General features: G+C 49.6%; 6 protein-coding genes across 7 annotated transcripts; 4 read left to right on the top strand and 2 right to left on the bottom strand.

Annotated features, from left to right (window-relative positions):
• Positions 1 to 201: 201 nt before the first annotated feature.
• Positions 202 to 802, top strand: LOC122625067 (NADH dehydrogenase [ubiquinone] 1 alpha subcomplex subunit 7). Its single transcript, XM_043804926.1, has 2 exons — positions 202 to 371; positions 472 to 802. Exons 1-2 carry the CDS (start codon positions 309 to 311, stop codon positions 721 to 723), a joined length of 315 nt encoding a protein of 104 aa, XP_043660861.1. The 5' UTR covers positions 202 to 308; the 3' UTR covers positions 724 to 802.
• Positions 803 to 898: 96 nt separating this feature from the next.
• Positions 899 to 3,969, bottom strand: LOC122625065 (probable cytochrome P450 4d14). Its single transcript, XM_043804923.1, has 3 exons — positions 2,558 to 3,969; positions 1,975 to 2,431; positions 899 to 1,911 (listed from the first exon to the last, which is right to left on the bottom strand). Exons 1-3 carry the CDS (start codon positions 2,718 to 2,720, stop codon positions 1,008 to 1,010), a joined length of 1,524 nt encoding a protein of 507 aa, XP_043660858.1. The 5' UTR covers positions 2,721 to 3,969; the 3' UTR covers positions 899 to 1,007.
• Positions 3,970 to 4,391: 422 nt separating this feature from the next.
• Positions 4,392 to 6,294, top strand: LOC122623156 (cytochrome P450 4d2). Its single transcript, XM_043802134.1, has 5 exons — positions 4,392 to 4,597; positions 4,713 to 5,099; positions 5,160 to 5,229; positions 5,294 to 5,853; positions 5,911 to 6,294. The coding sequence occupies exons 1-5, from the start codon at positions 4,441 to 4,443 to the stop codon at positions 6,243 to 6,245; spliced, it is 1,509 nt and encodes a 502-aa protein (XP_043658069.1). The 5' UTR covers positions 4,392 to 4,440; the 3' UTR covers positions 6,246 to 6,294.
• Positions 6,295 to 6,387: 93 nt separating this feature from the next.
• On the top strand, positions 6,388 to 8,375 carry LOC122623157 (cytochrome P450 4ae1). 2 transcript variants are annotated; one of them, XM_043802135.1, is made up of 4 exons: positions 6,388 to 6,822; positions 6,879 to 7,332; positions 7,390 to 7,922; positions 7,976 to 8,375. In XM_043802135.1, the coding sequence occupies exons 1-4, from the start codon at positions 6,657 to 6,659 to the stop codon at positions 8,311 to 8,313; spliced, it is 1,491 nt and encodes a 496-aa protein (XP_043658070.1). In that variant the 5' UTR covers positions 6,388 to 6,656; the 3' UTR covers positions 8,314 to 8,375. The 2 variants fall into 2 exon arrangements, with proteins under 2 accessions (XP_043658070.1, XP_043658071.1); XM_043802136.1 differs by lacking the exon at positions 6,388 to 6,822 and having other exon boundaries at positions 7,169 to 7,279.
• Positions 8,376 to 8,754: 379 nt separating this feature from the next.
• Positions 8,755 to 10,383, top strand: LOC122623246 (exopolyphosphatase PRUNE1). Its single transcript, XM_043802268.1, has 2 exons — positions 8,755 to 8,912; positions 8,983 to 10,383. Exons 1-2 carry the CDS (start codon positions 8,865 to 8,867, stop codon positions 10,150 to 10,152), a joined length of 1,218 nt encoding a protein of 405 aa, XP_043658203.1. The 5' UTR covers positions 8,755 to 8,864; the 3' UTR covers positions 10,153 to 10,383.
• A 57-nt stretch (positions 10,384 to 10,440) lies between these two features.
• On the bottom strand, positions 10,441 to 12,269 carry LOC122623245 (60S ribosomal export protein NMD3). The gene is made up of 2 exons (XM_043802267.1): positions 11,224 to 12,269; positions 10,441 to 11,154 (listed from the first exon to the last, which is right to left on the bottom strand). Exons 1-2 carry the CDS (start codon positions 12,150 to 12,152, stop codon positions 10,518 to 10,520), a joined length of 1,566 nt encoding a protein of 521 aa, XP_043658202.1. The 5' UTR covers positions 12,153 to 12,269; the 3' UTR covers positions 10,441 to 10,517.
• Between the last annotated feature and the right edge of the window lie 241 nt (positions 12,270 to 12,510).

Here is a 12,510-nt window from a genome sequence, read left to right as displayed (position 1 = left end):
CATTTACATTTATAATTAAAAATGTCTTTGCTAAATCTTACAAATTTGAACCACATTTGACCGTTACATAGCATATCAACTTTATGACACAATAGCTATCGATAACAGTTATCGATATCAGGACCAGATGCCGCAAAGCTTTGGCAGCAAAGCAGGGTAAAGAAGAAGAGGCGCTGATATCGATTAACGATAGCGCAGAGCAATTTCAACCAGCTGATATCGATTGGACGACAGGGCTGCACCTCACAAATAAATATAAAACCAAAATATTTAGGGAAATTCAGTTGGAAGTATAATACAAAACGAAGATGTCTGCCCTGCGCCGTGACGTGTCGCCTTTAATCCAGCGCATTCGGGCCTTCCTCCTGGGTGTGAGTATCCACAATTTGGACAGCGGTCGCCGAGAACTCGGTTCTCCGTTATATAAGACGGAAAATGGGAATCTTTGATCAATCTGGACGTCAATTACAGCGGGAGCACAACTTGGCCCTGCGCTTTGAGGACGGACTCGCCGATCGCACCCAGCCACAGCCGTCAATCCCGGATGGACCGTCGCATCTACTCTCGGCCAACTACTACTGCCAGCGGGATGCACGTCGCGAGGTGCTGCCGCCCATCGACCTGGTGGAGCAGCAAAAGCAGCTGGCGGCTGATGGTGGTGAAGCGGCGAAGGCCACGTCTTCCAAGCTGCCCACTCCGGGCAAGATCTATGCCTGGGATTAATGGGCCGCTTCCACGCAGGAATCGCCTTTTTTGAGTTGTAGTACGAGCCGGTTAAAGCTAATATAGAATCAAATTGAAACAGGAATGCGTGCATTCGTATATTCAGTGATGGAGGGCCAAGTGAGAGAGCCCCTTACCAGACCCTTACCACCATATCTCAAGCCCCACTCGCCGGAAAAAACACCATCCATCACTGGATATAATTATGTACAAGTATTTTATTCAAATATTTACAGAATCGGTCACTTACAACTAGTCAAAAAAAAATCTCAATCTCGCAACACCTAATAGACGCGTGGCTTCAGGCCACAATTGATTCCCGTGGACGAACGCAGGATAAGGTTCATTACGGGCTGGACTTCCTCGCCAAGAGGCAGCAACTCAAAGTGTCGCACCATTTTGCTGATGGTGCTCTTCATCTCGAGCATTGCGAACTTCTGGCCGATGCAGTTCCTCGCGCCGGCGGAGAAGGGAGTATAGGCAAATGGATTGATCTCGCCCTTGCGCTCCATGCTGAAACGGTCAGGAATGAACTTCTCCGGATCAGGGAAGTAATCTGGATCGCGCTGAGCATGGTAAATAAGGATCATCACATTCGAGTCGGCGGGTATAAGCTTGCCGTCGAGTAAGGTGTCCTGGGTAAGGTAGCGTCCAATGATCGGCACCGAGGGAAACAGGCGCAACGACTCCTTTATCACGCACTCTAAGTACTTGAGCTCGCCCAGGAGCTGCATCGTAACTGGAGTCGACTTGTCATCCCCGAGAACATCTCGGACCTCCTGGAAGACGCGAGCCTGAACCTCTGGATGACGTGCTAGCAAATAGCAGGTATAAGCAATGCTACTAGTCGTAGTGTCGTGGCCCTCAAACATAAAGGTGTCGACCTCCTCGCGGATGTCACTGTTGCTCAACGGAGCCCCATCGATTGTGGACTTCAGCAGCACATCCAGCAAGGCCAGGCGACGCTTCTGACCTACATCGTTAAGGAGGGCAGCGTCGGGATCTCCCCCATCGGCAATGGATTTCTGTAGGAGCTCGCGCCGCTCAGTGATTACCGAGTTGGTGAAGTCATGCATGTTCTTTACGGAAGCATTCAGCTTGGCTGTCAATTTCGGATAAAGGATCTTCATCCATGACTCTATACGCTGGAGGGGGTTCATGAAGCGTTCAGCTAACATTGAAGAGGCACTAAGAAGATGGGTTCTCATATGAAATAAAGCCAGCCGATAGTTACTGTGTGCTTATACTCACGTTGTGACCGACTGAACGTAGGAGAATTGCGGCTGGAGCTGAGCATTAATTTTCACACCCATGGCCGTTTCCGCAATGATATCCATGGCACACAGGCAAGCCACCGGGAACATATTTATCACCGTCTTGCCATCCGCCCGATCGTACAGCTGCTGAGCCATAATGGCGCTCTGTTGATCAAAGACCTCCACGAAGTCCTCCAGGATCTTGAAGTGGAATGCGGGTGTGATGATCTTCCTGCGGCGGAACCACTTTTTGCCTTTGCTAAGGAGCAGTCCATCGCCGAGCCAATTGACCAGGAGCCCATAAAGATTGTTTTTCTGAATCGTCTGCTGGCTGCTCATGATCGCCTCAATCATTTTTGGATCAGCGGTCATAAAGCCACGTTCGCCCATCATCTGAATTCTTATGTTTTTACCAAACTCAGCAATCAATCGGTCCTGCAGATTGAAGATAGCTGCAAGAGAAGAGAATTGGTACTCATTAGTTAGTCTGTGCTTTTAAAAGCAACGATTTATGAGCAAACAATTTCAAAAACTAATATTTTTAAATCGCAGTCCTGGGATTTACGAACTTGACCTACTTTTGGGTGACTCATTGATCATCATGGGAGCGTTTCCCACCAGAGGATAGCTCCTGGGTCCTCGGATTCCAGCGGCGGCGTACATCTTGTTGTGGCGCCTGTTTCGCAAATAATCCCAGGCGAAAACGGTCGCCAGGAAAATGGCCAAGAGCTCCAGATACATGTTTTTTTTGGGATTCCGATTCGGCACTCTGGGTTGAAAATGGGATGGATCTATTTACGCTGGCACCGTTGGCCATCGACTGCTTGTGATTGCTCAGCGGCGGGGCTGTTTTGTAGCTGGCGCGGATTGCGATAAGGCGTCCACAATCAGGGCAATGAAGCCGAAAACCAATGGGAAGGCCAAAAACTATGACCGGGGTCAAAACCAGGCGGCACTTGGTGCCATGACCATGGGAAGTGGGGAGACTTACAGCTTCCATGTCAATGTGGATTTCTGTGAAGGAAAAGAAGAGCTGCACAAGGATCTGCGTGATCCGTTGGCGCACTTTCCGAGATGAACGCACCAAAAAGTGCCTCTTCACGGTGACCCATGGCTTCGCTCCTATCCGAAGTTCCGATTGATTAGGACAAAGTTCCGACCACCGACCACCGCCCACCGCCGTGGATAACGTTGGACGGGGGCCTGGGAAAGTTCACGTGGCGCTATCTCCATATTAGTATATGGATTTGCCAGAGCACTCGGCCACTGCTGATTAGATCGAAAGCTGCTGGCTGTTAGACTCTTGGAACTAAACAAGCAAATATATAAGTAGATAACTAGCCTGCAAATTCAATTGACTGTCGAAATGATGTTGAGATCCTCTTGGTTCTATCGTACTTACCCAACATTCTTATCAAGGTATTGATTGATCTTAAAAATACGATTCTTCCTACAAGCTCAAAACTATGCAGCACAAAGTGCACAGCATAAAACTGCCTTCGATCCCGGCTCTCTTAAATTTATAAAAGTGGGGGAAAAACTGAGAGCATCGCTGGGAAGCTGTTCTATAACAGGTCCAACCAGAACCCCCTATATAATGCACTACTCGAACTCGAACTGACGAGCGGGTACAAACGTCGTTGTTTGTGGACTTGAAACCCCATTACTCATAAATATGGAATTATTATATTAAATCGATTCCCCTGCAAACTATTTATTTTAATTGTTAACAGATAGTCTGGGTAGATATCTTTATGGCTTGTCCGATCCAATATGAGATCCAATGTTTACCTCTAATCAGCAACTAAGCATGACGAGTGCAATTGATAAGAGTTCTCAGCTGCCTTGTAATTATGACCTAGCAAGTTATTAACCCGCACTCTTTCAGTAGCTAAGTGGGGACAAGGGATCTTGGAATGTTTATATCTTTGATAAGTTGACCTACTGAATTATGACCTTTGGACACTGTTACCTTTCTGTTAAGAGGATGACTTGGGTGACCACACAATGCAGCTAGTGTCAGATCATCCGCGGATCTCCTAGTGACTGAAGGGGCATATCTACTATTCATGATGATGAGCTAGAAATAGGAGGGTGATCATCTTAAAAGGTCCTGATAGAACTCGACAGTTTCGAGACAACCTCTTATTTATATATTTATAACTGGTTTACAAGTTCCCACCCCCCATTAGCTTAAATTACCCGACTAAGCATGACCACTCAACAAAAAGACTGCATCATCGTGACAAGGCTATCAACTCCATTCGTCAATGGGTCGTCGGGTTTTCTTACCCCCAGCTGCCCGCTGCAGAAAGTAGATTGCCGGACTCGATTTGGTTCTCTTACGGGCAGCAGACTCTCTTACGGGTTTCAGCTGGCGTAGACTTCAGATTAACAGCCCACAAAGCTGATAAGATTTATAGTATCGTTCAGTAGAAAGGCGTTTCTCGGTCGATGCACAATGCTGGGTGTTGTTGGAGTGCTCCTCCTGGTGGCGTTCGCCACGCTGCTTGTGTGCGATTTCCTTTGGCGCAGGCGGGGCAATGGTGTTCTGCCGGGTCCGCGGCCACTTCCCTTGCTGGGCAACCTGCTCATGTACCGCGGCCTGGATCCTGAACGTAAGTTTCAGTTAGTTGGGAAAACTTACGGATTAAGTAAAAGCTGTTTGTTATCTGTCCAAATCTATTGCCAAATCGATGGCGTGGTATAATCACACCTAATAATAATCCGCAGAAATCATGGACTTTGTCAAGAAGAACCAGCGCAAGTACGGTCGCCTATACAGGGTGTGGATTCTCCACCAGTTGGCCGTGTTCTCCACGGATCCGCGAGACGTGGAGTTCGTGCTAAGCAGCCAGCAGCATATAACCAAGAACAATCTGTACAAGCTGCTCAACTGCTGGCTGGGCGACGGATTGCTGATGAGCACGGGCAGGAAGTGGCATGGACGCAGGAAGATCATCACGCCCACGTTCCACTTCAAGATACTGGAGCAGTTCGTCGAGATCTTCGACCAGCAGAGCGCTGTGATGGTGGAGCAGCTTCAGTCCCGGGCAGACGGCAAGACGCCCATCAACATCTTTCCTGTGGTTTGTCTAACTGCCCTGGATATAATTGCAGGTGAGCAATGGCAATTACTCTAATAATTATACTTATACTAGTTCAATATTTGCCAATTAGAAACTGCGATGGGCACAAAAATCAATGCCCAAGAAAATCCCAATCTGCCCTATGTCCAGGCTGTCAATGAGTGAGTGTGGTGTGGTGTGCTAGGTGCAATCCCTACATTTCTGATGAGTTCTTCCCTGTGACAGTGTCACCAACATCTTGATTAAACGTTTCATTCACGCTTGGCAGCGGGTGGACTGGATTTTCCGGCTAACGCAGCCAACGGAAGCTAAACGCCAGGACAAAGCCATCAAGGTGATGCACGACTTTACCGAGAACATTATCCGTGAGCGGCGTCAAACGCTGGTCAACAACTCGAAGGATACAACTCCTGAGGAGCAAGTGGATTCCTTGGGCCAAAAGCGACGCATGGCTCTGCTGGATGTGCTGCTGCAGTCCACAATCGACGGCGCCCCCTTGAGCGATGAGGATATCCGCGAGGAGGTTGACACGTTCATGTTCGAGGGCCATGACACCACAACCTCGGCGATTTCCTTCTGTTTGTATGAGATCTCCAGGCATCCGGAGGTGCAACAGCGACTGGTGCAGGAGATTCGCGACGTTCTCGGCGAGGATCGAAGGCGGCCAGTTACCCTTCGTGATCTGGGCGAGCTGAAGTATATGGAGAACGTGATCAAGGAGTCGCTGCGCCTGCACCCACCAGTGCCCATGATCGGCCGCTGGTTCGCCGAGGATGTGGAAATACGTAAGGAGTTGGAAGGATATTCTCGATTCTCTTATGTAAACATATTGATCTTTTCAGGTGGCAAGCGTATTCCGGCGGGCACTAACTTTACGATAGGCATTTATGTCCTCCTTCGTGATCCTGAGTACTTCGAGTCTCCCGATGAGTTCCGACCGGAGAGATTCGAGGCAGATGTTTCGCAGATTCATCCGTATGCGTACGTCCCGTTCTCCGCCGGACCAAGAAACTGTATTGGCCAGAAGTTTGCCATGCTGGAAATGAAGAGCACCGTCAGCAAGCTGCTCCGTCACTTCGAGCTGCTGCCCCTGGGTCCTGAACCCCGGCACTCGATGAACATCGTCCTGCGGTCGGCCAACGGCGTTCATCTGGGCTTGAAGCCTCGCGCCTCATGAGGAATTCATGTCTCCTGTATTTAGCTTAGAATAAACGTGTATACAAGTATTTAACTATTTTGTCTGCTGGGAACTACAATATTTTTATCCTCTCAGCAATACATATACATGTGCACGTGAGTGACCACAGATATGTGTTTTGTTTGATTCCCTCAGCTGTTCTTGCGGAAAAGCAGCTGGCTAGTGTTTTCCGCAGATTTTCCGTCCTGCTCACCTTTGTGCTTCGGCACTCTGTTTCACTTTAGCCAGAGGCGCAATATTCGAATAGATTTGCTTATATAAACTTCAGCTACGGGCAATAAGTGCGAAGTGCCAGGTATATAAATAGGTAACACATTTGTGGTGCTCCAGATAAGATTGCCAGCTTTTCGAGAGCCAAGAGCTTCCTAAGACGCGCAGCAGAGTTTCAACATGTTGGTGGTTTTGCTGGTGGTCCTCCTGGTGACTCGCTTGGTGGCCTCGCTGTTTCGTTTGGCGCTAAAGGAGCTGCGACATCCGTTGCAGGGCGTTGTGCCAAGTGTTTCGAGAGTTCCGCTGCTTGGAGCCGCCTGGCAGATGCGCAGCTTTCAACCAGACAGTAAGTTTTCGTTTAAGCTCTTCGATATTTGATATATTTCCTGCAAAATATTCCAGACTTGCACGATAAGTTCGCCGAGTATGTTAGGCGCTTTGGTCGCTGTTTCATGGGCAGTGTCTTGGGCCATGTGGTGGTGGTTACAGCGGAGCCCCGTCATGTAGATGCACTGCTGCAAAGTCAGCATCAGTTGAAGAAGGGCACGATGTATATGGCTCTACGCGGCTGGCTGGGCAATGGACTGCTTCTGAGTCGCGGAAGTGAGTGGCATGCGATGCGTAAGATCATCACGCCTACCTTTCACTTTAGCATCCTGGAGCAGTTTGTCGAGGTATTCGATAGGCAGAGCAGCATATTAGTGGAGCGGTTGAAAGCACTGTCGCGCGGCGACCAGGTCGTGAACATCTATCCCTTGGTGGGTTTGGCTGCCCTGGACATCATCACCGAAACTGCTATGGGCGTAAGTGTGGGCGCTCAAGGAGGTGACTCCGAGGTGGTGCACGCTGTAAACGAGTAGGTTGTAATATATTCTAATTACGCCATCGTTCGTTACCCTTTATCTTCCTTCAGTCTCACTAACATCTTGGCCACCAGGTTCATGAGGCCACATCTCCTCTTTCGCCATCTCTTCCGCCTGTGCTGGCCCAGCGGATTCAGGAAGCAACAAGCAGGTGTCCTCTGCCTGCATCAGTTCACCAACGGAATTATAGAGCAGCGCCGCCGCTTACTGGCCAGGGAGGCCCAGCAAGATCAGCCAACAAAGCGTCACGCCCTGCTGGACACTCTCCTGCGGGCAACTGTGGATGGGAAACCTTTGACTGACAAGCAAATTCGCGATGAGGTTAACACATTCATCTTTGAGGGTCACGATACCACGACTTCAGCGGTGTCCTTCTGCTTGTATCTGCTTTCCCGCCATGAAGCAGTGCAGCAAAAGCTCTTTGAGGAACTGACGATGCACTACGGCCAGGATTTATCCAGAGGCGTTATTCTATCGGATTTTGTTGCGTTACCATATCTAAGTTGCGTGGTCAAAGAGTCCCTGCGTCTGTATCCGCCTATTCCGGCCGTCGCACGCTGCCTGGAAGAGGATTTGGTTATAGGTGAGTGGACAGTCTGAGACTATAAGACTCACCTAAGCGTCAATTCACACCAGATGAGGGCTACATCCCCGTGGGCACCAACGTGGTCGTCCTTCTCTGGCAGCTCCTTCGGGATGCAGAGCTCTTCGCCGATCCACTGGTCTTCCAACCGGAGAGGCATCTGGGAGAAGAGGCACCCAGACTGAGTCCCTACAGCTATATACCGTTCTCCGCTGGGCCAAGGAACTGCATTGGTCAAAAGTTTGCCCTGCTGGAGATGAAAACCATAGTGACCCAGGTGATACGCCACTACCAGCTGCTTCCCATGGGCGCCGATGTGGAGCCGTCCATTAAAATAGTGCTGCGCTCGAAGAGCGGGGTAAATTTTGGGCTGCGACCCCGTTTGTATTGAAAATCTGCGAGTGGCGAATGAAAATAAAGCATTTCGGATCAGCTGGCGCGCTGCAGTTTGAATCTGGCTGTCGTTATCGATAACAGCGATAACAGCAATCAGCTGGCGCAGTGATGGGCGAGTATAGCTTTTCACCGCCAAAAAAATGATAAGCCATAGTTTAAATTTAAATGCACAAAACTAATACCAAGAATTTAACAGAAAGACAAGTGTTTATACATCACATATGAGTACGTAAAATAAAAATAGAACCGCTGATAAGGGAAATCAGGATCAGCTGATAGCAGAGAATGTGGAATAAACCCAATTAATGTGATTAAGCTTAGTAACCAAACCGACCAGAGATTACAATACAGCGTTACAAACAAATTGTATGTGTATGTACATTACATATACACATATGCTTATAGAGCATTTGGCTTTATAAGCTATTTTTGTCAGTTTTGCGCTCGTCAATCGATAAATGTCACATCGAATCGATACGCGCAACTGTTGAATTATATGGAAGCTAACCGTTTATTTTTCCAGCTTTTCCGAGATTTCCCCGACAAATGTGCTTTCTCCGATTCTTGGCCCAAGCCAGGGGCACCTTGGGACGGGTAAGTATACCGGACGAGCAGAAGAAAGTGAGGAAGGCCAAGCATTAATAGGGCTTCTCCGTTCGCGCAGCATCTGGCGGATGCCTCACCAGTTGCCTGGGCAGCTGCTCCCGACGTTTCCGGGCGGAAATTGCATCTGGTGATGGGCAACGAATCGTGTGACCTGGACTCCGCCGTTTCAGCAGTCACTTTGGCGTTTGTTTACGCCCAGCGCCATCGGGAGCACGACTATGTGCCTATACTGAACATTCCTCGCCGAGATTACCCCTTAAAAACCGAGGTGGGCCACCTGTTTGTGAAGTGTGGCATTGCCGAGCCCGTGTTGCTCTTCCGAGACGATATTCCGCGGGAAGTAGTTCAGGATGTGAACGTTATTCTCGTGGACCACCATGTAAGCCCGCTGGCACCAAATGTAACGGAGATTTTGGATCACAGGCCCTTGGAGGACAGCAGTCCATCCTTCAAGCAGCTGCCCACACGCTGCCAACTGGACATAGATGCGTCGGTAGGTTCCTGCGCCACTCTGGTGGCCCAGCAGTATTTCGCTGAGGACCAACCCCGATCCACTGGCGTGGCTCAGCTGCTGCACGCCACCATCGTGCTGGACACAATTAATTTTGCCCCCGCGGCCAAGCGCTACGGACCAAAGGACGAAGCCATGGTACAGAAGTTGGAAAGCGAGCTGAACTGTGGGGGCGCTCAAAGAAGCAGTCTTTTTGATGAGTTGGTGGCTGCAAGGGCGGATATTAGTAGGCTAACTCTCACCGAAGTTTTGCGCAAGGATATGAAGGTCTTACAAACCGATCGCCAGGTGGTTCCTTTAGCTGGAATGCCCATCCTTGTCAGAGATTTTGTGGAGAAAAACGGCGCAGAGAAAGCCGTTCGTGAGTTTGGCGTGGAGAGTAACCTTTTGGTTATCCTGGGAATGTATGTATCACCTGCCGATGGCCAAGTGCAGCGTGACCTGGCTCTGATCTCTCTCTCCGGCCAAGGCCAATTTGTTGAACGCGTCCGGCAGGCACTGATGGAGTCTAACGAGCCCCAACTGGAGCTGCGCCCTCACGAGGTGGACACCCGCTTCATGGGCGGCTGCTTCTTGCGCCAACACAACGTCCAGGCCACCAGAAAGCACATACTTCCCATCGTAAAGCGCGCCCTGCTTGAATGGGAGGCGGATCACGGCTGCGACTGTGACGAGGTGTACTTCTTCAAGGAGAAGCCGCAGCTGGGACTCTCTTAAGGCGAGGTCAGGCCATCGGACAGCTTAGACAAGACTTAGCTAGAATTTTAGCGCCACCATTATGTTACCAACGTTAAGCTTACACCAAAAAGGCATAGAGAATTTTTCATTTAAGGTAAATTGTCGAAATTTTTGAATGCACTTCGTCAGTTTATAATGTAATAGGTTGAAGCGAGTGAAATATTGAAGCAATCAGTATTCCAAATATATGTTACTTTGCAACCTTGGTAACATAAAGGCAAATTAGTTTCCGAGTATTCACACATTAAGTTCTATCCAGTTTCCTAGTTGTTTATATGGATTAAGCGAATATGTACAGGGTATACATGGGTAAAAGAAAGCGTTATATTTAATAAAAAAAAGGACTACAACTGTGGCTCGGTCTCGTCAGCACCTCCCTCCTCGCCCATTTCGTCGTCTGCGCACTCCAACGTCATGTCTTCCAACATCTCCTCCAGCGTGATCTGGGGCACATCACCACCAGCGGCCTGCACCTCGATCGGTATCGTCTTGTTCGTGTCCCGATAGATGTTGACCTGACCGCGGATATCTTCGTTTTCCTCGAGATCGTCGAGGAACTCGTGGTAGTCGTACTTGCTGCGCTCATCGGTGGCCTCCGCCGCCAGATGCTTAATTTTCCACACGCGCTGGCTGAGTCTGGTCTGTCGATCGTAGTGCTTGCGCACAAGAATCACGTCCGGAATTTCATCCGTCGACAGTTTGTCGAACTCCAGATCGTTGATGTTGGCCTCGCCGGTGTTGTAGCCCATCACGGAATCGCCCACCTTGAGCAGGTGGCCCAAGTGGGAGCGTGTGTGAATGGGGTTATCGTTGATGCCCAGCTCCGAGGCGCGCACCACCCAAATGTCGCAGAGGGCGTGCTTAAAGGAAACCTGTCCTTGACCAGGATAGGTCTTTCGATCCTTCTCCATGATCACATCAATGTCCATGACGACGTACTCAACCAGCTGCTTGGGATTGCAGATGGCCTCAAAGGGAGCTCTACAAAAATGCAAATAATTGGGCTTATTCGAAGTTAACCTATGTAAAATAGGAAAATAGGATTCCCACCTGAAATAAACCTGCGAGGTGAGCTCAGCAATCTGTGCGGTCAGGGGATCAATCAAGTGAATGCTGCTGGACACCCGGTTAACCAGAACCAATGGCGAGAGATTGCCCAGCTGGTGGCGCAGCTTCTTGGACAGGCAAACTGCACTGTCCTTCGATACTGGTGCTATTTCCACCGACCAGTTGTATTTGTAGTTATAGTTGTTGCTGTGGATATCGTGAGAGATGAGACGCTTCGAGGTTGTTACCTTGCCGGGCACCATGGTCAGCAGAAAATCCACCATGCGCCGAGCATGGTTATCACTGGCGTAGAAGAAATCCAGACCGCCGTGCTCCGGCTTGATGCCAAGGGTGTTCTCGTGGGCTTTGTGCTTAAGGATCAGCTGCTCCAGGTAGTAAAAGGTCTTCTTGTTCTCCGCCCGCTGGCGAACCTGCACGAGGCAGCGCCAGAAGTCCTTGGCCTCGGTCCGATGGCAATCGTTGCACATCTGGTTCTGTACAGTGAACTCCACCACGAAGACTTGCTGGAGCACCGTTCCGCCGGTGATCTCGCCGTGCACGGTGAGCTTCACCTTTATGCGCTTGGAGTGCTGCTCTGTCCAGATGAAGCCGGCATCCACCAACTTCACATCCTTCAGCCCTTTCAGCTTCTTGAGGCAAATGGCCAAAAGTTCGCGGGACTCCAAGGCGGCCTGAATCCACTCGTTTGGCGGCTGCAGATAGCGCTCGCAATTACGACAGAAGTGGAGCACAGCCTGCTTGGGGATGTTCTCCGTGATGTCGACATGGTTGCGCAGGCAGGTGACGCACATGTTGGCCGGATTCGGCTGGATGGCCACTCCGCACTCGCAGCACAGGATGACGGCGTTCGAGGCGGCGCCCTTACCGTCCCCGGCGCCCAGCGGGCTAACCCCAACGTATTCGTGATCCATGAATCCTCCGTAGGTCTCTTCGCTCCAGCTATTTCACAATGGCGTTGTAGAATACGACGAAATTCCCACGAAGTACACAACTTTGTAAACACGTGCGTGTTGATGTGTATCGATTGGACAGAGATCAGCGATGAAAATAATCGACAAATGAAGCTCAGCCTTTTTTTAGCTGCGACTAGCCAAAAGTGAGAAACTGTTTTTGTTTTCATCAATGATGAACCAGGGAAACTTAAAGCTAAGGAAGACGATACTGACAGATTTCATAACATATTCTTAAAATTTAACGAATCTAGTATACCCTTTTACTCTACGGGTAACGAGTATAAATACTCCTCAACTGTCTTCGACTATTTTATAT

The sequence above is a fragment of the Drosophila teissieri genome, chromosome X (genome assembly GCF_016746235.2).
Source record: "Drosophila teissieri strain GT53w chromosome X, Prin_Dtei_1.1, whole genome shotgun sequence".
Classification (NCBI taxonomy): Eukaryota; Metazoa; Arthropoda; class Insecta; order Diptera; family Drosophilidae; genus Drosophila; species Drosophila teissieri.
The sequence above is the reverse complement of the archived record's forward strand: the minus strand, read 5'-3'. Positions and strand labels throughout refer to the sequence as shown.

Coding starts and splice junctions, on each gene's coding strand:
- LOC122625067 (XM_043804926.1), top strand. CDS start 309: ATGTCTGCCCTGCGCCGTGACGTGTCGCCTTTAATCCAGCGCATTCGG. Junction 372..471: donor TTCGGGCCTTCCTCCTGGGT/GTGAGTATCCAC, acceptor CGTCAATTACAG/CGGGAGCACAACTTGGCCCT.
- LOC122625065 (XM_043804923.1), bottom strand. CDS start 2,720: ATGTATCTGGAGCTCTTGGCCATTTTCCTGGCGACCGTTTTCGCCTGG. Junction 2,432..2,557: donor GATCAATGAGTCACCCAAAA/GTAGGTCAAGTT, acceptor CTTCTCTTGCAG/CTATCTTCAATCTGCAGGAC. Junction 1,912..1,974: donor TACGTTCAGTCGGTCACAAC/GTGAGTATAAGC, acceptor CCATCTTCTTAG/TGCCTCTTCAATGTTAGCTG.
- LOC122623156 (XM_043802134.1), top strand. CDS start 4,441: ATGCTGGGTGTTGTTGGAGTGCTCCTCCTGGTGGCGTTCGCCACGCTG. Junction 5,230..5,293: donor TATGTCCAGGCTGTCAATGA/GTGAGTGTGGTG, acceptor TCCCTGTGACAG/TGTCACCAACATCTTGATTA. Junction 5,854..5,910: donor CGCCGAGGATGTGGAAATAC/GTAAGGAGTTGG, acceptor TGATCTTTTCAG/GTGGCAAGCGTATTCCGGCG.
- LOC122623157 (XM_043802135.1), top strand. CDS start 6,657: ATGTTGGTGGTTTTGCTGGTGGTCCTCCTGGTGACTCGCTTGGTGGCC. Junction 6,823..6,878: donor GCGCAGCTTTCAACCAGACA/GTAAGTTTTCGT, acceptor AAAATATTCCAG/ACTTGCACGATAAGTTCGCC. Junction 7,923..7,975: donor GGAAGAGGATTTGGTTATAG/GTGAGTGGACAG, acceptor AATTCACACCAG/ATGAGGGCTACATCCCCGTG.
- LOC122623246 (XM_043802268.1), top strand. CDS start 8,865: ATGTGCTTTCTCCGATTCTTGGCCCAAGCCAGGGGCACCTTGGGACGG. Junction 8,913..8,982: donor CCAGGGGCACCTTGGGACGG/GTAAGTATACCG, acceptor CCGTTCGCGCAG/CATCTGGCGGATGCCTCACC.
- LOC122623245 (XM_043802267.1), bottom strand. CDS start 12,152: ATGGATCACGAATACGTTGGGGTTAGCCCGCTGGGCGCCGGGGACGGT. Junction 11,155..11,223: donor ACCTCGCAGGTTTATTTCAG/GTGGGAATCCTA, acceptor GCATTTTTGTAG/AGCTCCCTTTGAGGCCATCT.